This window comes from Paramisgurnus dabryanus, chromosome 10 (genome assembly GCF_030506205.2).
Source record: "Paramisgurnus dabryanus chromosome 10, PD_genome_1.1, whole genome shotgun sequence".
Taxonomy (NCBI): domain Eukaryota; kingdom Metazoa; phylum Chordata; class Actinopteri; order Cypriniformes; family Cobitidae; genus Paramisgurnus; species Paramisgurnus dabryanus.
In genome coordinates, this window is record NC_133346.1 from 39728871 (window position 1) to 39752041 (window position 23171).

Here is a 23171-nt window from a genome sequence, read left to right on the forward strand (position 1 = left end):
TGGAGCTTTAAGTTCTTTGATCCCCTAATGATTCAGTCTGATTTCACAATCAACTGACAACAGGTTAAATGTGTGTATAACTTGCTTTATTTATACAATATTAATAAAATAGATTTTTAAACAAGCCCTTCTTGGGTTTAAATATGTACATAGATATTTGCACTGTAAACAACCTTAGTTTAAAAGTACTACAAGTAGTTAAGAGCAATGTAGTGCTCAAATAAGTAAAATTAAAATAGGTAATATAACTTTACTATACACACACACACACACGTTTTGAACAGAAATTTCTTAAAAACAACAAATCTTTAATGTTTTAACATTGTGAAAGCAACAGTTGAGTGCTGTTATATTATTTACATACAAATATTGTGCACCACGCCCTTAGAGTAAAACAGTCCAAAAATTAACTAATTTTTAAATGTCTATCTAGTCCGTTGTAGGCAAGACTTGGATACTTGGATAAATCAAGGTAGTACGGCGAGGTGGCACATAGTATGGTGTGGCTGACAGTGGTGTGGTTGATGGGGATGAAGATGGCATACGGCGAAGAAGTTCGCTTAAAGGTCACGTTCTTCCTGATCCCAAACAAACTACACAATCAGAGCTCGTTACGTATTTCTGAAGGAGGGACTTCATAGAACGAGGAAGACATCAGCTCATTTTGAGGACTGTGAAAACAGCCGTATACAGATAAGTAAATTTGCGAAAAATACCGATTTTTTTTACACGTGAAACATGAACACATGCTATATTGCAAACTTTATAAACACAAGCAAAGCTTCAAAATCACAGAAAGAACGGGAGCTTTAAGAAGCAATTTTGTGACTCTGCAACTCTCGAATCATCGACATCTGTGTTGCAAATTCTGCTTCCCTGGCTTGATATGCCTCCCTCCTCTGTCTCTCCCCAAAGTCCCTGTCTATTTAAAAAAAAAGGTCCTTGACCTCTTTAACAATAAGTTGTGTCCTGGAAAGGGACATTTTGGCATCTTAGCAGGAGGGGGTTGATGGCATTCTGAAAAGACAGAACCAGGTTTTATTGTTATTGAATTGTTTAATCAGGAAAACACACGTAATACATGCCAGTCAAGCCCAAAAACACAAACCATGTGGACTATTTTAAACGCCCACATGTTACTTAATGTGTGAAAACAAAAATAGTCTATCAAAGATTTTTATTTCTCGTTTAAGAATGTTAATATTACAACACAGAACACCTAATGTATAAAAACTAGGGCTGTCGATAGATAAAAATATTTAATCTAGATCGGCCATTCCCAAACTGTGGTCCGCGGACCACTAGTGGTCCGTGAGGGTACTGCAGGTGGTCCGTGAAAAGGCAAAATAAGAATATGTATATTTTAATATACAAACTCGTTCATATTTTGGGCGAACGTGTACTGCTGCATTTAGCTTCAGTGTTAAAACTGATCAAATAATTGCTGTCTGTGGTGGTTCTACTGTATATGGGCTATAATGGCAATCATTTAAAAAAATAATATGGGAAAAAAATAACTATAAATTAGTTCATTTTTGGAACTGTGACCTAGTTTAACATTTTCAAATATGAACTATGAACTGAACTAGTTCATTTTAAAATTTGTGAACTGTGAACTAAACTAGTTCATGTAGAAAGTGAACTTTCCCAACACTAAGAATATGTATATAAATAATTATGATATAAGGTTAAGAAACCTGTTGTACTGATGCGATGAACAGTTATAGTTTTAGTGCTAGTAAGACTATTTAGATGTGCAGATTTATTCAGGACTTTGTGTGGACACATTTTATTATTATAAAATATTATTAGTAAAATAAGGTGGTCCGCGAAAATTCTTGATTACAAATAGTGGTCCACACACACAAAAAGTTTGAAAACCCCTGATCTAGATTAACTCTTTCGCCGCCAGCGTTTTTTTAAAAAAGTTGCCAGCCAGCGTTTTTCATGATATTCACAAAAGTTTAAAGCCTTCCAGAAAATGTAATTTAAATATATAAACATTTCATCCTACCTCCAGTTTGTTTGTTTGTTTGTTTGTTTATTGTTTGTTTCGAGCAATATCTATGATACATCACAAAACCAAAACAGCAAAATCAAATGCATACATTGACAATACAGCACGTATTAATCATCATACAGCATCAAACCCTCTATTGCTCGAAAAGGAGTGGGTAGAAGTAGAACTTATTTAAACCCACCCCCATGAATTACAATTTATAGGAAAAACAACAGGAAATAAGAAAAAATGGTATGTGCTTCTATATAAGTTAAGAAAACCCTAACATCAAATAAATATATATTCCTATACAATATCATAACCCAAAAAGTACACACCCAAAGAAAAGAAACATAACAAGAAAAAAAAACTAATGCAGAGACCACATCCCTTGCAAATTGCACACGCAATTGACAATATTAATACCAGCAATGGTAAACAGAATACCTGTACGGTAAAATATTACAACCACACTATATATAGCCGTATTAATACACTTCTGATAATACCAACAATGGTAAACTAAATACCTAAAAGGTAAAATACACAACCTCATCAACCCATAAATATTTCAGTACAGTATCATAATACCAACAATGGTAAACCAACTATCCATAGGATAGAAAAACTTAACCTACAACTAATGCTACGCACACAATTGTGCCCCACTCTCCTTGTAATTTGTTAAGACCATTTTTTTATACAATACTTTAAATTGATTTAAGCTTCGACATTGTTTGTATTCATGCCCGAGACTGTTCCATAACTTAATACCACGTATCGTCGCACAGAAACTCCTCCTAATAGTATTTATCCTTGGTATTAAGAAATTGCCATGCCTCCGTAAGCTATGCAGTTGTTCTCTCTGTATAAATAACTTTTGTAAGTTCACAGGTAATAGATTGTAATATGCTTTATATGACAATTGTAGTGTATGTAATTTAATTAAGTCCTGTAGTTTCAATGACTTTGATTCAATAAAAAGTGGATTTGTATGATCCAAAAATTTAGCTTTATTTATGATACGTATAGCCCTTTTTTGTAACATACATAATGAATGGATTGCATTGTTATAATTATTTCCCCATACTTCCACACAATAAGACAAATATGGTAGAATCAGGGTACAATACAGTGTACGTAGTATATTGACATCAAGGACCTGTTTAGCTTTATTTATTATTGCAAGGCTTTTATTATTTTAGTTTGTATGTGTCTAATGTGCGTTTTCCAGGTTAGTCTATTATCTATTGTAACTCCTAGAAATTTAATCTCAGAAACATAATCAATTTGTATCCCTTCTATCTCAATCGTTTTGTCCGTTTTACTCATATAATTACCAAATAATATAGCCTTTGTTTTATCTAAATTTAAAGATAGTTTATTACTATCCATCCATTTTTTTATGTTGCTTAATTCCGTATTAATGATATTAATTGCCTTGTCAAAATTGTCATCACAATAAAAAATATTGGTGTCATCTGCAAACAATACACACTTAATTAATTTAGAAACTTGAAATATATCATTGATGTACAAATTGAATAATTTTGGGCCCAATACTGACCCTTGAGGGACACCACAGGAAATTTCACAACACTCTGAGGAGAATTCGCCCATCTCTACATATTGTACTCTGTCACTCAAGTAGCTCTTTATCCAATTTCCAGCCACCCCACGTATTCCATATCTTGTTAATTTCTTAAGTAGTATAGCATGATTAATAGTATCAAAGGCTTTTTTCAGATCAATAAATACACCAATAGTAATTTTTTTGTTGTCCAAAGCCTTTGATAATTCTTCAGTTGCATCAATTATGGCCATAGATGTAGACCTTTTATTTCTAAATCCATATTGGCCTTCATTAATCAGATTGTATTTTTCAACAAATTTTTCTAATCTGGCATTGAAAATCTTTTCTAAAATTTTTGAAAATTGAGGAAGCAATGAAATTGGTCTATAATTATTAAAATTGTGTTTATTTCCAGTTTTAAATAATGGAATAACTTTTGCCATTTTCATTTTCTTCGGGACACAGCCATTTATGAGTGACAGATTACAAATATGTGTTAATGGTGTTTTGATATTATGTATCACTTTCTTTATGATAGCCATGTTAATGGCATGGCAGTCCATAGAATAATTATTTTTGGACTTATGGACAATGTCCACTAACTCATCTTCACATACTACAGAAAGAAAGATTGTATTAGAATGATTCTCAATTTTTTCTATATTATGCTCAATTTGTACGTCTGGGATTCCTGTTGCCAAATCACGACCAATATTTACAAAAAACTTATTGAAGCTGTTGACTATCCTATTCTTACCACTACATTCACCATGTGCATCTATAAAGTATTCAGGGTAGTTAGTTTTTGTTGAGCCCTTATTAAGAATACAGTTTAATACATCCCAGGTTCCTTTTATATTAGATTTATTATCAAACAGTAATTTCTTATAGTAGGATTTCTTTGCTTTTCTTATTATATCAGTTAGCTTATTTTTATACAGCTTATACTTATTCTCTGCTTCTTTTGATTTCAATTTAATGAATAATTTATATAAATAATTTTTCTTTTTACATGCATTTATTAACCCTTTTGTCAACCATGGACTTTTTAAATATTTGTTGTGCTTACTGTAAACAGAAATGGGGCAATGCTTATCATAGGAGTGTAAAAATATCTGTAGGAGGTTGTTATAGGCTCTATCTGTGTCACCTTCTCTATAAACAGAACTCCAGTCTTGTAGTCTCAGGTCGTCATTAAATGCATCAATTGCATCTTGAATTAGTAATCTTTTATGCCTCACATTACCAATTTCCTTTGTTTTAGACACCTTACAATCATACACAACAAAAACAGGTAAATGGTCTGTAATATCACAAATAAACAAACCAGCAATTAACTTACTAGACAAATCATTTGTGAAGATATTATCAATTATGGTTGCACTGTGTGATGTAATTCTACTGAGTTTTGTTATAATTGGGAATAAGGACATTGAGTACATTCTTTCAATGAATTCATCCGTTGGTTTATGTTTGTTAGGATTTAAAAGATCAATATTAAAATCCCCACAAATGAATAAAAACTTATCACCAACTGTTGAAAACAAATTCTCCATCTCTCCATTGAAAGTATCAATACTTGACCCAGGGGATCTATAAACACAACTTATAATGATATTTTTTTTCCTTTTGTTACTTATTTCTATACTAATACATTCTATTACATTATCAAGTGCAATTGACATATTAATTAGAAGAGAATATTTTATAGTTTTATGCACATATAATGCAACCCCACCGCCTGTTTTATTTAGTCTATTCACATAATGCAGATCATAATCATCCATTTCAAAATCAACTATTTTCTCTTGTTTAAACCAGGTTTCAGAAATTGCTATTACACTGAAGGGATGCACAAAATTTTGTAAATATTCTCTTATTGCAATAAAATTAGTGTACAAACTTCTACTGTTAAAGTGAATAATTGTAAGTTTATCATTAGTCATACAGTTATTAATATATTGATCATTCGTATAGTAGTTACAGCTGTTATTAGTAATAGAAAGGAAATTGTTGTCGGGATCAACATCCGTCTCTAAGTCATGCATACTGTACTCAGTGAATTCCGTAGCACTCAAATCCGTTTGACGTAGTTGTTCAATTCTCTGTAATAAATCTGTCATTGTATAATTGTCCTTTGATCACTTCTATATGACTCAAGGATCATTGTAATAGTGTAGACAGATGTTACCTTGAATGAAACCAGATGATTCATGAGCATTCTAATCACTGATACTTGTCCAACTCCTCCATGTTCCTTATTTTGATGATTTTCGCTTCCTCCGGAGACCCCGTTAACTTAATGTAGATTTGACCATTGGTTACCCACGTGTGTTGAATTTTTCCTTGTTTCTTGAGGTATCTTGCTTTCCTGGCCATATCCGCATTCTTTTTTGTTAGATGCTCGTTTATATACACATTCGTCCCTTTAAGTTTGCGTCCTTGTTTTAACAGAGCCATCTTGTCTTTCCTGTTGACAAATCGCAAAATGACTGCTGCTGGTCTGTCAGTATTCTTCCTTCTAGGTAGCGGGTGGCAAGCTTCAATACGCTCCCTGTCCAGCTCCACTCCTTTGCTCTGGAGAAAAGCTGCCACTTGTTGCTCCACTGAGCGAACTTCCCTCTCCCCCAGCTCATCGCCTTCGTCCGCTGCTACCGCGCGCGCGTACGAGCGAGGTTTGATCGGGATACCGGTAATGATTAAATCATTTATCCGGGAGTATTGCTCCAGATCATCCACCCTCCGTTCAAGCTCCGCAATCCGTTTATCCTTTTCAATGTTTAGGAGGCGTAGCTGTTTAACTTCCTCCAATAATTCCATAAGCCGGTTTTGCTGTGTCTTAACTGTAGTCATTTCTTCAGTTATGAAGTCTAAAGACTTTTTAATGTCCTCGACTTCCTCAGATTGCACGTTCTTTTTTGGACCCATTCCGACACCCTCAGCGTAATGCTTTTCAACACACGCGTCAGTATTAAGAACTAGGCAAAACAATACGCAAGTTTAGGCAAAACACTCGTCAACTCCGAGCGCAGCACACGCGTGTCCACCCAGCGCGGCCATCTTGAATCACGTGACAGAATCAACCGAATCTTCCTATACCTCCTGACCCGTAGTTCTTTTGTAATCATTTTTTGAATATGGGTAGGTTTCTGCAAAAACACCACATTTTGAACAAAAAGCAGAGATAATTCAATTTAGATAATAATTTTTGTGACAGACTTTTCATAGAGATCCCATTCAGAGCGATCTTTAAAACAGACACGGACATGCAGCCGCTTGCCATAGGGCAATACTTAAAAAGTTACGGAAGGGCGCCACCTGGTATTAATAGCGGTATTGCGGAAAGCCGGAAATACTCGTCATTGGCAGGGAATCGTTTTCTCTTTGGCGGCGAAAGAGTTAATCGCATGATTTCACGAGTTAACTCGTGAATAATCGCAAATTAATCTCACATTTTTATCTGTTCTAAATTTACCTTAAGTTAACAATTTTCTGTTTTGGACAAATATAGATGCTTTATGCAAATTTATGTTACACCAGCCTGTTAACATTTTCAACAGAACCATCAGCCATTGTTTTGTAGATTAATTTTCCTTTCAGAAGACCCTTTTCTTTCTCATTTCTGTTTGCTGCTGCATCATTTGTCTAGTCTAAATGAGCAAATTTTATAAAATGAGTGTTGTATATTTTGACAATCTCTTAAAAAAAAACTTCAAAACAATGCATGACTTGTTTGAATCTAGGTAATTTTGAGAAAATCCAAAATTACCACATCCATACTTTAAAATAATAGATTTAATAAATAGATTTAGCACACACAAAGTCAACTTTTTTCTTTCTTTTTGTTTGATTGACATTGAAACAGACAACTTTAAGATCTATTATATAACACATCAAATATTTTTCCACAGTTAACCAAACATTCACTTCAGATATAACAGATTATAGGTCCTACCTGCGTGAATTCTTGTCAAAACAGATATTTGGTGAGGCTGTGAATTGCAACCAATGGCTCAGTCCACTGCTCACCTCTTGCTTTTGAAACACATAGAGAAGCTACGGTAGCCGCCACTGGACAAACATGTCATCGTTGGAGACAACTTAGTAAAAAAGTTTGTCTGTTAAGGGCTTCTGTAGAAACATGGCTGCACAAAATGGCGACGTCCATGTAAGGGGACCCTCTGTGTATGTAGATAAAATGTCTCATTCTAAGGCAATAAACACATAACGGTTCATTATAAAAAGGTCTTTATACACCCCTAATAATATAGTTTTGTATATTATTTTGCATTTCTGTCAAGAGATCCTTTTAAAAATTACACACTGCACCTTTAAACATTAATCAGGTCCCGAACTTTATCTCTCTTAATAACCCTTTTAACATCAATTTATTTTTAAATTTCTGCATGCTTTAAAAGCGAAACCAAAATACGCAGATGGAGACCCATCTTTGCAGTAGATAATTTATGACGGTTCACCTCTCAGAAAATGTACAAATAAATCAATTTAAGATGTTTAATGACTATTTAGAGCATTGGATAGAGCTTAATGTTCTTATTTTTATGAAAACCTCTGACTCATTTAGACAGGACGCAGTCTTACTTTGACCCGTGCTAATATTTTTCTAGCATAGGCTGGACCAAGGGCATTGGGTTAATCACCGTTAATAAAATTAGTGGCGTTAAAATTAATTTGCATTAACGCGTTAATTTTGACAGCCCTAATAAAAACACCGAACACCTAATGGTTATGTTGCTCACCTGAACGGTTTTCGATGTTGGGTGATACTGGGCTGCCCACTGCGCAAAGTGATTGTTCAGATTGTTTAAGGCGTTTTTATTGTATTCATACAACATATGAGAATATGTGAGAATATTTTCATGTTAAATTGTTAGTATGGTCATATACTTTTAATATAACGAACTACATATTTAACCTGATAAGGAACACTGTGCCGTACACGGCACACCCCCTCCCTTCCACGTGAGGCTGCATTACGTCATTGTAACTTTGAAGCATTAAATCTATAAAATATACGGTCATGCGGCACATCGTTGTAAAGCTTAGACTTTCGGGATTCCAATAAGCGCACACAGAAAGCATAATATGATTTTTAGCAGTCATAAAACTGTAATCTAGTTGTTAGTTACCTGAACCGGGCGGCGCCGATTTAGGATATTTACTTACCTTCAAAATCTTTCCTTTATCCGCTTCGGTAAAATTGTCCATAACAAATTGTTCATAAATCCCCAAAAGTCCAAGGAAATGGAATATCCAAGCCTTTTAATCCAAAACGATTTGTTCATCTCACAATCTTGACGTTTCTGACCGAATTACGATATAAATAGTGTATACAATAAGTTCACTAACAGACATTCGTTTGAATCTCACTTTTCATTCACGATTTATAATGAATATATTCGGATGTCATGTTTATTGTGCAACGTCTGAGGAACAAATGCGCCCCCTTGTGGATTTTCAGCCGTTCCATAAGAGGCTACTTACAGATTTGTAATGGTACATTTAGATTAATTTGTATGTAATTCAAGAAAGCAGAAAAAACAGTACTGTAATAATAATATAGACTATTCGTATGTATTAATCATGTTGGTACAATAATTCTGATATTTGTAAATAAACACAATTTTATAAGCCTAATCCTGTAATATAGACATAGGCCTGTCATAGACGTCCAAATGACTTCCAAAAAATTACCCAGTTTAAACGTCAAATGTTGCCCGTCAATATGACGTTCAAATAGGGTCATGGTTGGACGTCCAAACAGTGGACCTACTTTGGACGACGAATAGATGTCCAGAATTGGTCATGGACCGACGGACCCAATATAGACATGATCTGCACGTCTATCCGACGTCCTGTAGTTACTGGGTGAAAGCACATGTGGATGCCGAAGATGATGATGCAATTACACCGGGACATGCCAGCTCTGGCAGGGGTGAAAATTTCATCTAAATGTTGGGGGGACAATAAACATACAATTTTTCAAGAAATATTTTTGAAGGGGACACCAATAATACAGGCAAAATTGTACTTGCAAGGAAATGTGTACAGAGAAAAAAGCCTACTATTATTAGTGTAGCATGGAGACCATTCCATTATCCTTCTCAAAGTTTCTTTCTGGTCAATGGAAAAGCTGACTAAATTGACCAAAAAAATCTTCAAAATCATACAATTTTTATTGCAATGTTTTTTAAGTTGTTTGCACAGTCAACCCATCAAAATACAATGCAATTTGAACTTAACTTCAACATGTATTTATTTATATAGCAAATTTAGTAGCAACATTGTTGTTTCAGAGTTATAATTAAAACATACAAAAACACTTACCATCCCTAGCAAATAAAGGCATTTCTACACTCTTATAGAAATACACCCTCACACAACTGTATAGTGAGATCAGTATAGACAAGAAAGAGAGGAAAAAATAAAATAAAAATAAGTTATTACTTCAAGTTTTCAACTTTACATTTATGAAATTTACACAAAACTTTAAAAGTTATCAAATTAAATTATAATAATACACAAAAGGACTGTATCAACAAAATATTTGCAATGGAGAGGAAACACAGAAGCTGCATTTGAAGTGGCATTTAGATGCTTTTACACAGACATAAATAATATTTTATATTTTTAAATATTTATATTTGAAATTATTTAAAACATGAAAATTAATTAATGTGAAATTAAAACCGCCAGTAGGAGGCAGCAAGTCACTGTTTTACAGTTGGTAAACATTGTGACGTATTTGTGTGGGCGGGGCTTAGCTGGAGGCAGAAAGAGCCGCAGAGGCTATGTTGACAAGCTTAAACGAGCATGTTTTAGGAGGGATTTATTAAACATGGATGCAGAATTCGTTTCGGATCTGTCCGAATATGTACAGTCACTGATTCTGCGGGACCGTGACAGGTATTTTTGTAAATTAACTCTTGCGATTTTAACCAGGTTTTAGATATTTCCTAGACAACATATGAATTACTTTCAGGTGGATTTGGGTAATTTTGTCTAGGCTTGCTGTCTTATCATAGTTAGCCCAGTGATAGGTTACATAAGCAATGTGGATTATTTTAAGAGACTATTCAAATGATGGCATACACATCTATCGCTGTATATTTGTTTAACATTTAAGCTAAACAATAGCGCGGTTGGCGACTTTTCACCTATAAAACAGAAACTTGCTGATTTGTACTAGATAAAACCAACACACCAGTACATATGCATAGATAATTTTACCTGATATGAAGTGTGCACTGCAAACACGAGTATTATTTATGATCATCTCCATCTAGTCTGTACGCCGTATTGCATTCAACCACAATTGTCTTCTTGATTTCTGTGAAGAAATGTCTGACGTGATCCGGTAAAACTTTATTTTTGAACCAAAAGTAATGTTCCTTCTAATCTGGTAGCCAAAAACACAAGATGACATTTTAAAGTCAAAAACTCAAAATTTTAGCGCGTCGGCTATGAGTTCCTACTTATTTTTTGCCTCCAGCTAGAGCGGTGACATCACAGTGACGTGGGTGATAAAGGGGTCTATAGAGTTCTCAATGGGTCGGGCCGGCTCGACAAACCCGATGGGACCCACGGATTCGGGCCGGGTTCGGGTAAAAAATATAAGCATATGAGTCGGGTCGGACCTCTGGCTTAATCTTTTACGCTTACGATTAAAATATTAATCATCACTGCTGTTCACCGTAAAGAAAGTCTGGTCTGGCTGCTGCAACGTGCATCACAGAGCGGAGCTTGGGATAGCAATAAGCTACGGGGCGGATTAGCAACGGATCCAGACCGGAGCTGCCGGCTTCAGAGCGGATCCGCCCCGGAGCTTATTGCTATCACTGCGTGCACGCCTGTTGCCTGCCCAGCAAACACAAAAACGTTATAAAAACTTTTTTTTCACGTTGTGAAAAAGTTTTGATAACGTTATTTTCCGACGTACTTAATACGACCAAATGTCGGGTTTTTTGAACGTTATAAATACGTATTTTCACAACATTGCAATAACGTAATCTAAACGTTTTTGCAACGTTGTAAACATACGTATTTATAACGTTCAAAAAACCTGACATTTGGTCGTATTAAATACGTCGGAAATTAATGTTATCACAACCTTTTCACAACGTGAAAAAAACGTTATTATTACCTCTCATGTTGCACTTGCCGAAACGCGTTGAGCGTTTACAGAAAGAACACGTTAATCATCAAACCTGTGAGCTCTCAATCCTTCTGGAGGTAGCCTTGAACTGTAGGTTCCGCAAAATATGTAGTAGATTTCCAGTAGGCTTTGAACTCATGTTTCACACAATTCTTCTAAGGACCCGTTAGCTACACTGACAAATCACTGGAGAAAATATCTTATGCTAAGAACTACAAGGATTTAATTTAATGCAAACTAATATGACAAAACGTCTAACTGACAAACATATAATTATAAATATTATGAACAATGAAATAATTGACAAGCTATTAAACGTTTTTTTTTGTACAAGACGTCATAACAGATATATCAAGTTAAAATAATTGTATACAAACACTGGAAATGTTTACTAAAAACAAAACAAAACTAAACAAAATGCCAAAGAAATGTAACACTTTGCATGCTAATTAAAATCATTGTAAGGTGTTAAACCAAATATTTAATAATACCACTTATCTCAGTTCTCAATAATGATATATTAATTTGTCAAACAAGTATGAGGATTTTAATAATTATTAAATTTATACAATAGTCCAGCAAACTGTAATTTAACGCATTTGGTTTATTTTCTGGGCTAATCTGCTTGGTATGTTTTACCAATAAAGTGTAAACCGAATTTAATCTTTTAATTCAACTTACATATCTTAATGCATTAAGAAAATGTATAAAGGCCTGGTTTCACAGACACGGCTTAGCTAAAGCTACTAGACTATGCCTTAGTTAAATTAAGATGTTTAAGCATCTTTAATAAACATGCCTTAGAAAAAAATTGTTACTGGTGTCTATCTTAAGACAAATCAATGGCACTGGCTTATTTTAAAATCTCACATTGAAAGTTCTTTTCAATTGAGACAGCTCAAACCTGTGTCTTAGTCTAGGACTATAGGCTTAAGCCTTGTCTGTGAAACTAGGGATACGCATTAATCTCATTAAGTAACAAAGTAATGTTAATACAGCAATCATATAGCTCTAAGATAATACAAGGCATGTGTTTCAAGTCATGCTCAGTTAAACAGACAATTATGATTATAAAGGAAGACAATTATGATTATAAAGGAAGTTTACAGATTTCCAACCCACTTTGTATTGTTACACTGTCTGTAATATATGTAATCTGGCAGAGTATTGTCAAGAACTAATTGGGAATTTAAGTTTAACTCAAGAAAAAAAAGCGTTAACATTGTCCATTCAAATACCCCAATTTATTGTAAAAATATAACGTGGGTTGAAAATCTGCAAACTTATGCTTTGAGGCAGTGAGTGCAATATATATATAATGTTTGGCAGTTTTGTATGTCCATCTAGTTGCCATCATCTGAAGTCTCTGAGAGTGTAGGCGTCATCTGAAGTCTTTACTGTGAGGCTGGATCCATACTGGAGCTTCTGTAACTTGTATGGGTATCCTGATAGAAACAGGAAAGCAAAAGGATTACCATAGCTGCTGTTCATATTATTTCAAGCAAAATATGATCATGTGCACTTGTTTAATACTTTTCATTACTTAAGAACAAGGTTATAAAATGTGTTATGTGAATGCTTGACTAAAAAGGTAGTGTCAGGAAAAACTTCGGAGTCAAGTGCAAGTTAACAATGTTTATTGAGAAAAAATAAAGAATTAGAGAGCTGGAGTGTAAAGTCACTGGTAAGATCCACACACGGCACACAAGAGAGAGAGCCACCCACGCACACCGTCGAGAACACCAGCGCAGTCACCACACGCAACAGGGATGAAACACGCCGCCCTGAAGGTGGATGACAGGCGGAGATGGAAGGTGGAAAATCCAAAGTTCTCAGACGGGGTAATCCACTGTGGAATCCAGATGTAGATGAAGCCACCCGGAAGTAACTGGTAACCGCCTAATGACGAAGTGAACCAGCTGTCCCGAGAGACAAACAGTCAATATAATCCACAATGGTGAAATAGTGTAATCCACTCACGGGTGATGATGCAAGCCGATGTGAAACAGAGACAGCTGGTGTACCGCCTAAGAACGAAGTGAACCAGCTGTTCCGAGAGACAAATAAAGTCAAAGAGTTCCAGTAATCCACAAGCGAGCGGTCCGGGCGAAGACGAGCCTCCGGATGCCGTAATCCAAACCTGGGGTAACTAGAGGAGGAGACAAGAAAGCGTCCGACAAGACAAGGCAGAGAAGCAAGACTGTGATCAAACAAATTAGCGCGCAACGAAAGACAGGACTACGTGCAATATAAAGGAAAAGGTAAACGAGACACCACCGGTGAACAATTACGAAACAAGGGGGCGGAGTTAGTGGACACACAAGGAACCGGCACCACAAGTAAACAAACACACACTCATACCCCACACACAGCCATCGATCACCCAGCAGTCATGACAGTAGCCCCCCCTCCACGACCGGCACCAGACGGACCGGGAGACTCACCCTGTCGCCGACGGAGGTCCTCAATCAACCCAGGATCCAGTATATCCCGAGCCGGAACACAGCTCCTCTCATCCGGACCGTATCCTTCCCAATCCACTAAATACTGAAATCCTCTGCCCCTGCGGCGGGAGTCTAGTAACCTCTTAACAGTATAGACAGGGGCACCATCCACTAGACGAGGGGCGGGGGGATTAGGGGCAGAGATAGGAGGATTATAGCGAGCAAACATCACAGGTTTAACCTTGGATACATGAAAAACAGGGTGAACCCGACCAAGAGAAGGAGGTAACTTAAGCTTTACCGTCACCGGATTAATGACCTTAGAAATGCTGTATGGCCCAATGAATCTCGGAGCCAGCTTACGAGAAGGCTCACGGAGAGACAGATCCTTGGTAGAAAGCCATACCCTTTGACCACAAACATAACGGGGTGGAGGTCGCCGATGACGGTCAGCCGCAGCTTTGGTTCGTCTGGAATTAGATAATAAGAGTGTCTTAGCTCTCCTCCAAGTGCGTCTGCACCTGCGCACGAAAGCTAACGCAGACGGAACCGCTGCCTCGGGTTCCTGTGATGGGAACAGGGGAGGTTGATAACCGTTGGAAAGCTCAAACGGGGACAAGTTGGTAGAGGTAACAGGAAGAGAATTGTGAGAATACTCAACCCACGGAAGCTGATCGCACCAGGTATTCGGATATTGTGACGACAGACAGCGGAGCGTTCTACAGAGATCCTGATTAGCCCGTTCACATTGCCCATTGGTCTGCGGGTGATAACCAGAAGACAAGCTGGCTGTAGCACCAATCTGTCTACAAAACTCCTGCCAAAAACGAGAGATGAACTGAGGACCCCTATCTGACACTACGTCAGTCGGAATACCATGTAACCGAAAGACGTGATTAATCAAAACCTGAGCCATCTCTTTTGCAAAAGGAAGCTTGGGCAGGGGAATAAAATGAACCGCCCTCGGAAAGCGATCCACCACATTTAGAATAACAGTGTTACCACTAGATCAAAATCAAGACAAAATCAAGGGCTATATGAGACCAGGGGCGGGAGGGCACGGGCAAAGATTTAAGCAGACCAGCGGGTGGTAGATTAGATGCTTTGTTACGAGCACAAACCGAACAGGCTAATACAAACTGTTTGACGTCTGTGGACATAGAAGGCCACCAAAAACGCTGACGGACGGCAGCCAATGTTCTCCGAATACCTGGATGGCCGACAAACTTGGACTCGTGACCCCACCGGATGACATTGGAACGTAACCGCTCAGGAACCCATAGGCGACCCGCTGGACACCCCTCCGGAACTTCCCCCTCCCGACCGGCCTCTCTCACCCGCTGTTCGATTCCCCAAACGAGGGCGCCGACCACTCTCCCCTCCGGGAGAATGGTCTCCGTCCGCTCTGAATCGGATTTCTCGAACAGACGGGAGAGAGCATCAGGTTTAGTATTCTTTGAGCCAGGCCGGTACGAGAGAGTGAAGTTGAAACGATCAAAGAAGAGTGCCCAACGAGCCTGCCTAGATGTTAGTCTTCTGGCCGAACGGATATACTCAAGATTCTTATGATCCGTCCAGACCAGAAAGGGCTCCGAGGTTCCCACCAACCAGTTACGCCATTCACCACTGCCAACAGCTCCCGATTCCCTATGTCGTAATCACGTTCTGCTGGGTTTAACCGGTGAGAGAAAAAAGCACACGGATGTACTTTCCCATCAATAGACGATCGCTGAGATAAAACGGCGCCTACCCCGACATCAGATGCATCCACTTCCACTATAAATTGTTTAGCCGGATCGGGAATAGAGAGGACAGGCGCAGAGATGAACCGGGACTTTAACGCATCAAAGGCCTCCTGAGCCTCTCTATTCCAACGGAAACATACGTTAGGTGAAGTGAGAGCGGTAAGAGGCTTAGCGATCTGACCAAAATTTCTGATGAAACGCCGATAAAAATTGGCGAACCCCAGAAATCGCTGAAGCTCTTTCCGAGTGTCGGGTACTGGCCAATCGGCAACCGTCTTAACCTTAGCGGGATCGGGACGAATCTCCCCCTCGGCAATAACAAAACCCAGAAACGAAACCGACTTCCTGTGGAACTCGCACTTCTCCGCCTTAACGAATAGTTGATTCTCTAAAAGCCGTTGTAAAACCATGCGAACGTGCTGAGTGTGTATCTGGATGGAGGGAGAAAAGATGAGAATGTCATCGAGATACACAAAGACAAATCTGTTAATCGTGTCACCCAGCACTTCATTGACCATGGTCTGAAAGACAGCCGGAGCGTTACAAAGACCGAACGGCAGAACGGAATATTCCCAGTGTCCTGAGGGTGTATTAAAGGCTGTCTTCCACTCATCGCCCTCTTTAATATGTACCAAGTGATAAGCGTTGCGCAGATCTAGCTTGGTAAATACGCGCGCTCCCTGTAACAACTCGAATGCTGATGACATTAATGGCAAGGGGTACTTATTCTTAACAGTAATGTCATTCAGCCCTCGATAATCAATGCACGGACGAAGAGACCCGTCTTTCTTCTTTACAAAGAAAAATCCAGTACCAGCTGGAGACGCGGAGCGGCGAATGGGACCGACTTTAAGAGCGTCATTAATGTTTTTATCCATAGCCTCTCTTTCTGGTTTAGATAGGGAAAATATACGACCCTTAGGCGGAGAAGTGTTGGGAAGTAGTTTGATCCAAAAGACACGCCTCCGCACCGGAATCCAGCAACGCCTGTGAATGGAAAGCATTAATAATAACAGGAAGTGTTGTGCTGCTTACGGGAGATTTAAATGACGATGCGCCCACCGAGACTCCCAAGTTCATCGGCGGGCGTGAGCCTTTTACCGGACATGTAGCCGCCAGGTGCCCCGGCTTGCCACAATATAATTAGAGACCATTTGACAGACGACGACTTCTCTCACCAGCAGAGATACGAAACTTGCCCAGCTGCATAGGCTCCTCGGAGGGCATTTCCGAAGCGGTCTCCCCTGGTTCCGACATCAGATGGCGAAATGAACGGCGCAGATCTCTCTGCCGATGGCGAGACTCAACCCTCAGAGCCAGATCGATAGCAGCTTCCAGTGACGTGGGTGGCTCACTCAGTGCAATCTCGTCTTGGACACCCGGTGTGAGACCCTCGAGAAATTGAGCTCTTAATGCCGCGTCGTTCCAATTGCAGCAAATAGCGAGAGTCTTAAATCTGATGGCAAAGTCAGTAACAGAGTCATTACGTTGCCGTAATCTCACTAATTCAGCCGCTGCCATGTCTCCCTTGAGTGAACGATTAAATAATTTCAACATCTCCTCCTCAAGAGCCTCGAATGAAAACGTAAATGGAGCCTTAGCCCCCCAGGCGGCCATACCCCAGTCTCTCGCTCTTCCTGTGAGTAACGTCAGAACATAAGCCACCTTGGAAGTGGATGAAGAAAAGCGACGGGGTTGGAGCGCAAAAGGATCTGCAGGTGTTGGGATAGCCGTTGTAGGTAGGAGGTGTTGCCGTGTGTGGCTCCCGTTCCGTCGAAACGACTCCTCCGGATGTAGCTGGAGGAGGAGTGAGGAGTCATGGTGAGGAGTCACTTGGTCCAAGCGATTACTAAGCTCCTTAAGATGCTCAGACAAAATGTTGAAATCTCTGACCGCAGCAGACAATAATGAGGAATGTTGTTCAATGGCCGCCCCCTGCTGGTGAAGGGCGGTCTGCACCTCCAGATTCTCCAAACTTGCTGACTCCATTAGTGGCGCGCTCATCTGTCATGAAAAACTTCGGAGTCAAGTGCAAGTTAACAATGTTTATTGAGAAAAAATAAAGAATTAGAGAGCTGGAGTGTAAAGTCACTGGTAAGATCCACACACGGCACACAAGAGAGAGAGCCACCCACGAACACCGTCGAGAACACCAGCGCAGTCACCACACGCAACAGAGGGATGAAACACGCCGCCCTGAAGGTGGATGACAGGCGGAGATGGAAGGTGGAAAATCCAAAGTTCTCAGATGGGGTAATCCACTGTGGAATCCAGATGTAGATGAAGCCACCCGGAAGTAACTGGTAACCGCCTAATGATAAAGCGAACCAGCTGTCCCGAGAGACAAACAGTCAATATAATCCACAATGGTGAAATAGTGTAATCCACTCACGGGTGATGATGCAAGCCGATGTGAAACAGAGACAGCTGGTGTACCGCCTAAAAACGAAGCGAACCAGCTGTTCCGAGAGACAAATAAAGTCAAAGAGTTCCAGTAATCCACAAGCGAGCGGTCCGGGCGAAGATGAGCCTCCGGATGCCGTAATCCAAACCTGGGGTAACTAGAGAAGGAGACAAGAAAGCGTCCGACAAGACAAGGCAGAGTAGCAAGACTGTGATCAAACAAATGAGCGCGCAACGAAAGACAGGACTACGTGCAATATAAAGGAAAAGGTAAACGAGACACCACCGGTGAACAATTACCGAAACAAGGGGGCGAAGTTAGTGGACACACGAGGAACCGGCACCACAGGTAAACAAACACACACACACATACCCCACACACAGCCATCGATCACCCAGCAGTCATGACAGGTAGGACTTTTTCTAGATTTACACTGGAAGAGTTTGGGAGTAAAATGTGAAAAAAAGCTCCTTTTGTGGACTTTGACATCCTGGGTACTACCAAGAATTTTGTGACCTTATTAAAGGGACACTTCACCTATTTGCATTAAGCCTTGTATAGTTAGAACCCCAGTCATGTTTTTGAATGGTCATGCATCATTTCCTCAGTTGCCACTGAGTCAGGAGAAATACAGATTTCAGGGTTGCACTTCCTTCTTTCAATGATGTAAAAACCATCATTTTGCATCATTGAAAGAAGGAAGTCCAATATCTTTGTTGAGGGGGTGAGACTACAAACACTCCTTTTCTCGGTCAGATAGGCACCAAATTCTAAATGTATGTTACATTTTGACTACAAATATGACACACTTTCAATAAAGATCAATGTTTCAATGGGTGAAATGCTCCTTTAAGCAAATATCTGGTCCAATTACAATCTGATTTTTTCTGGATTCCTTAGTAAATTTTTCATCATTATTTGTGGAACCAAGACAGTCTCTATGGAACAAACTACATATGCAATAGTATCATTAAGTTGGAGAAACAAGCCATCATAACTATAATTTACAATGCAATTCAAAGGTTTAGGTTCAGATTTTGTCTTTTATTATGTGAAGTTGTAATTTATTCCTGTGATTAATGTTGAATATTCAGCATCATTACTCCAGTCTTCAGTGTCACATAATCTATCAGAGTTCATTCTAATACGCTGATTTGATGCTCAAGAAACATTTTCAATTATTATCAAAGTTCCCCTAAAATGGTAAGTTGCACTTCTGTTTGTTAGAAGTGAGAGTAAAGATTCTGTTTTGCATCACAGAAATTACACTAAACTGCATATTTACAAAGAAAACAGATCATCTACATTGTGATAATTTCACAAAATTTCTGTTTTCACTGTATTTTTGTCAAATAAATAAATCACAGCCTATTGAACAGTAGTGTTTAAGTTTGAGGTCTTACTTACTAGCCATATGGTTCATACATAGCCCCTTAGAGAAGTTTTCTGACAGGTTAGCTTAAAGTGCAACTTGCAGGTTACATTTTTTGTGAGATAAATATATAACCTTGTATGAAAGTACCATATAAAAATTAAATGCGAAAGTAAACATTTTTAACAAGACTCTGAGCGCATAAATTTTGTAAAAAAGGTGACTGTTTCTAAGACAGTTCTCAAAATCCCGGTTTTTTTTTCAACAACGCGTCATATTACGTAATCAGAGGCGCAGTGTCTGACAGGCTGTACCTTGGCTCAGTGCAGAGTAGGTTGGTATTCAGTGAAAGCAGTCGCAATTTGGTGTGTTCTCGATAGTTTTGGTTTTCGGTTTTCTGTTTATCATCGTCATGGTAAATCATTGTGTTTGTGGAGGTTGCACAAACTCCAGTCTGTCAGGACATCGCGTCTTTAGGTTTCCGAAAAAGACCAAGGACGACGCTGTCTTCCGTGCCTGGGTGCGTTTTGTGCTGATGAGGAGACGGGATTTCACTTCTGCATCTGTATCGAAAAACGCGGTAGTGTGCAGCGTTCACTTTAGGCCGGAGGATTATAATGACAGCGATATGATGGAGCTCAACATGGGCTTCCGAAGCAAAAACTTCGTGAGACTCAGAGTTGGTGCGGTTCCTTCGGTGCACGCAGCACGTCCATCAAGTCCCCCCGGCCGTCGTCGTCAGCACGTGGTGATGGCGCCGGCGGGAAAAAGGATGATAATGGGTCTGTCAGAGGTGCAGCTGAACGAAAACGCACACTGTGCACAGTAAGTCTTGTTTTTAAACATTATTATTATAGTAATTAGATAAAACGTGATGTGTAGCTGCGTGGTCACCGTGATTTCACCAAGTAAAAATGTGATCCTGGATCTACGTTTTAATCAGACATACCAAATCGTACCCTTAACTCAAACCCTATTTTAAACGCTCAATTTACCAACCAAGACCCATTAACGTTACCAACAATGATGTTGATCCAGGATCACATCATAATTTCTGAAATCACGTTCTCAGTCGCGGTCGTGCTTAACAACTTATCAACATCACGTTTCATCTAATTATTGAAATCATTCTTGTACTTTCAGTTTGACAATATTATAACGTGTAGTTACAGTTTAGTTACGTTCTACAACTAATTCATAATGTATTTTCATGTGGTTTTGTTAATAAGTTGTTGGGAGACATAAAAGGTAATCCGTCGACAGCCAATGCTACAGTGCTTGCTGACCCAGAGGAGGAGGCTTTCTCTCCACTGGTCCCTGTGTCATCAGTGCATGACTTTGGCTCACAGTGTAACCTGAGACCTTTAAATCGTTCATCAGGTACATTACCAGTAGTCATATCTAAAAGTAGTTGTACATGACACCATCTGTTTACAAAATGCACGAGGGCAAATACATAGTAAAATATTTCTGTATGATGCACTTTTTCTCACTTTCATTTTTAAACCACTAAATTAACACATTTAGATTGTGTGACAGAGTTGTTGTTGGATTTGACAGCGGTACCTAAGCAGTGATATGCTGTTACAAAATTTTTATAAGGTAGACCTGTTTTTCTATAAAGCTGGACCTGTTTTTCTATAAAGCTGGACCTATTTTTGTTATAGCTGTTCAGGCACAGCCCAAGATGGTTAGTGTGGGGACTCAGACAAAAACATCCGCTCCATCTACCAGTCCTGTGCACAGCGATGATGATTCATCCTCTCTTTTCATGGACGAACCTGATGATGTGTTGTGGACACCAGAAGGTGAAAAGACAAGTGATTCATCTGAGGAGGAAACACTGCAGGAAACTCCCCCTGATCACATGTAAGAATTTATTATTTTACCTTTAGATTATCTGTATTAACCAAATTATGTCAAGTCAAAAATAATGTCTTTCTTTTATTCAGTGCTGCTGACAAGTTCATTGTGTGCCGAAGCCAGCTGATGTCTCTCTTTAAAATTTGCCCAGCCTGTTCTGGAAAAACGCAAGGAAATGTTGAGAAGCAGGAGGGAACTTTTTTAAAAGTAAAGCAGGTAAGGGCTGTTTATTATTTTGTAAAAAAAACTTCCCAAACTTGTATTTTTTATTTTCTTTACATACATTTATGTTTTTATGGTATAGTAATTTTTTGCCCTTTTTATACATTTCTTAGGTCTGTGCAGCATGTGGGTACCAGCATTTCTGGCAGAACCAGCTAATGCTGCATCGCAATATGCCAGCATGCAACCTCTTACTGAGCGGGGCAATACACTTTTCAGGTTGCATGGCTACCCAAACCATCCGGATGTTGAAACTCTTTGGGCTTCAGTGCATCACTGTCAACACCTTCTTCCGCCATCAGCGATTGTGTACAATTCCTACTGTCATTAAGGCATGGCAGAATGAACAGGCAGGAATAATAAGAGATCTGAAGGAGATGAGTGGGGGACTGATCCTGTCTGGTGACTGCAGGTTGCACAGGTTGCATATAGCTTAATATTGTTCAATGTATTATTTTTGTGCTTAAATACTTAATTAAACTGTTCTTGCCATTCGTAGGTCAGATTCTCCTGGCCATTGTGCAAAGTACGGCACATATTCTTTGATCGAAGACCGAATAAACAAGGTTTTAGATGTTCAGCTTGTACAGGTAAGTTCATGTTATGAAACACACATATCAGTATCACCCATCTGATGTAACATAGTGATATGGTGAAATGTTTTTATACAGAGCTCAGAAGTCCCAAGTAGCAGCTGGTGTGAGTTAGAGGGTCTAAAGCGCAGCATAATGTTTCTGACTGAGCAAAATATGCAAGTGTCAGCCCTCATCACAGACAGAAATCGGCAGGTAAAGACACGCACATGTACACACAAAATGTTATTCTGCTGACTATATTTACAGCTTAAATTTTTTTGTTATCTATGTGTTGTGTCCCATGTTTTAGGTTGCCAAATGGGTGCGGGAGGAGTTGTGTTCAAAGGGAACTAACCATTTCTTTGACATATGGCATATTGGCAAAAGTAAGTGTGTAGGTATTTTATTTTAGGTTGCCTATAATTACATTTTACTTTTTTAACATTTTGTAATGTTGTATGTGTCTGTTCTGAAACAGGTGTAGGGAAAGCTTTGAAAGCTGCTGCAAAGGACAGGGATTGTGAAGATCTGAAGCTGTGGAGGCCAGCTGTAATTAACCATCTCTACTGGACTGCATCTTCCACTCCTAATGGAGATGCAGATGTGATGGAGGCTAAATGGAAAAGTATGGTCAACCATGTTCAGGACATCCACGTACATGACACTCCTACGTTTCCCTGCTGTGCACATCTACCTCTAGAGGGGGAAGCAAAAAACAAGGCGTGGCTGGAACCAGGTACAACCTACTAGGTTCATTATGTGGCTGCAAATTTATAGAGAAACATCATTGTGCTTGTT

The 23171-nt window shown here is 38.9% G+C and overlaps 1 protein-coding gene and 1 long non-coding RNA gene across 2 annotated transcripts; both read left to right on the forward strand.

The window, feature by feature from the left end:
* Positions 1-20341: 20341 nt before the first annotated feature.
* On the forward strand, positions 20342-21762 carry LOC141282877 (uncharacterized). Its single transcript, XR_012337745.1, has 3 exons — positions 20342-21093; positions 21381-21582; positions 21666-21762. It is a non-coding gene; the product is annotated as an uncharacterized lncRNA (long non-coding RNA).
* Positions 21763-22022: 260 nt separating this feature from the next.
* Positions 22023-23123, forward strand: LOC135745298 (uncharacterized). The gene is made up of 5 exons (XM_073816132.1): positions 22023-22210; positions 22298-22388; positions 22470-22586; positions 22684-22759; positions 22852-23123. The coding sequence occupies exons 1-5, from the start codon at positions 22023-22025 to the stop codon at positions 23121-23123; spliced, it is 744 nt and encodes a 247-aa protein (XP_073672233.1).
* The last annotated feature ends 48 nt before the right edge of the window (positions 23124-23171 follow it).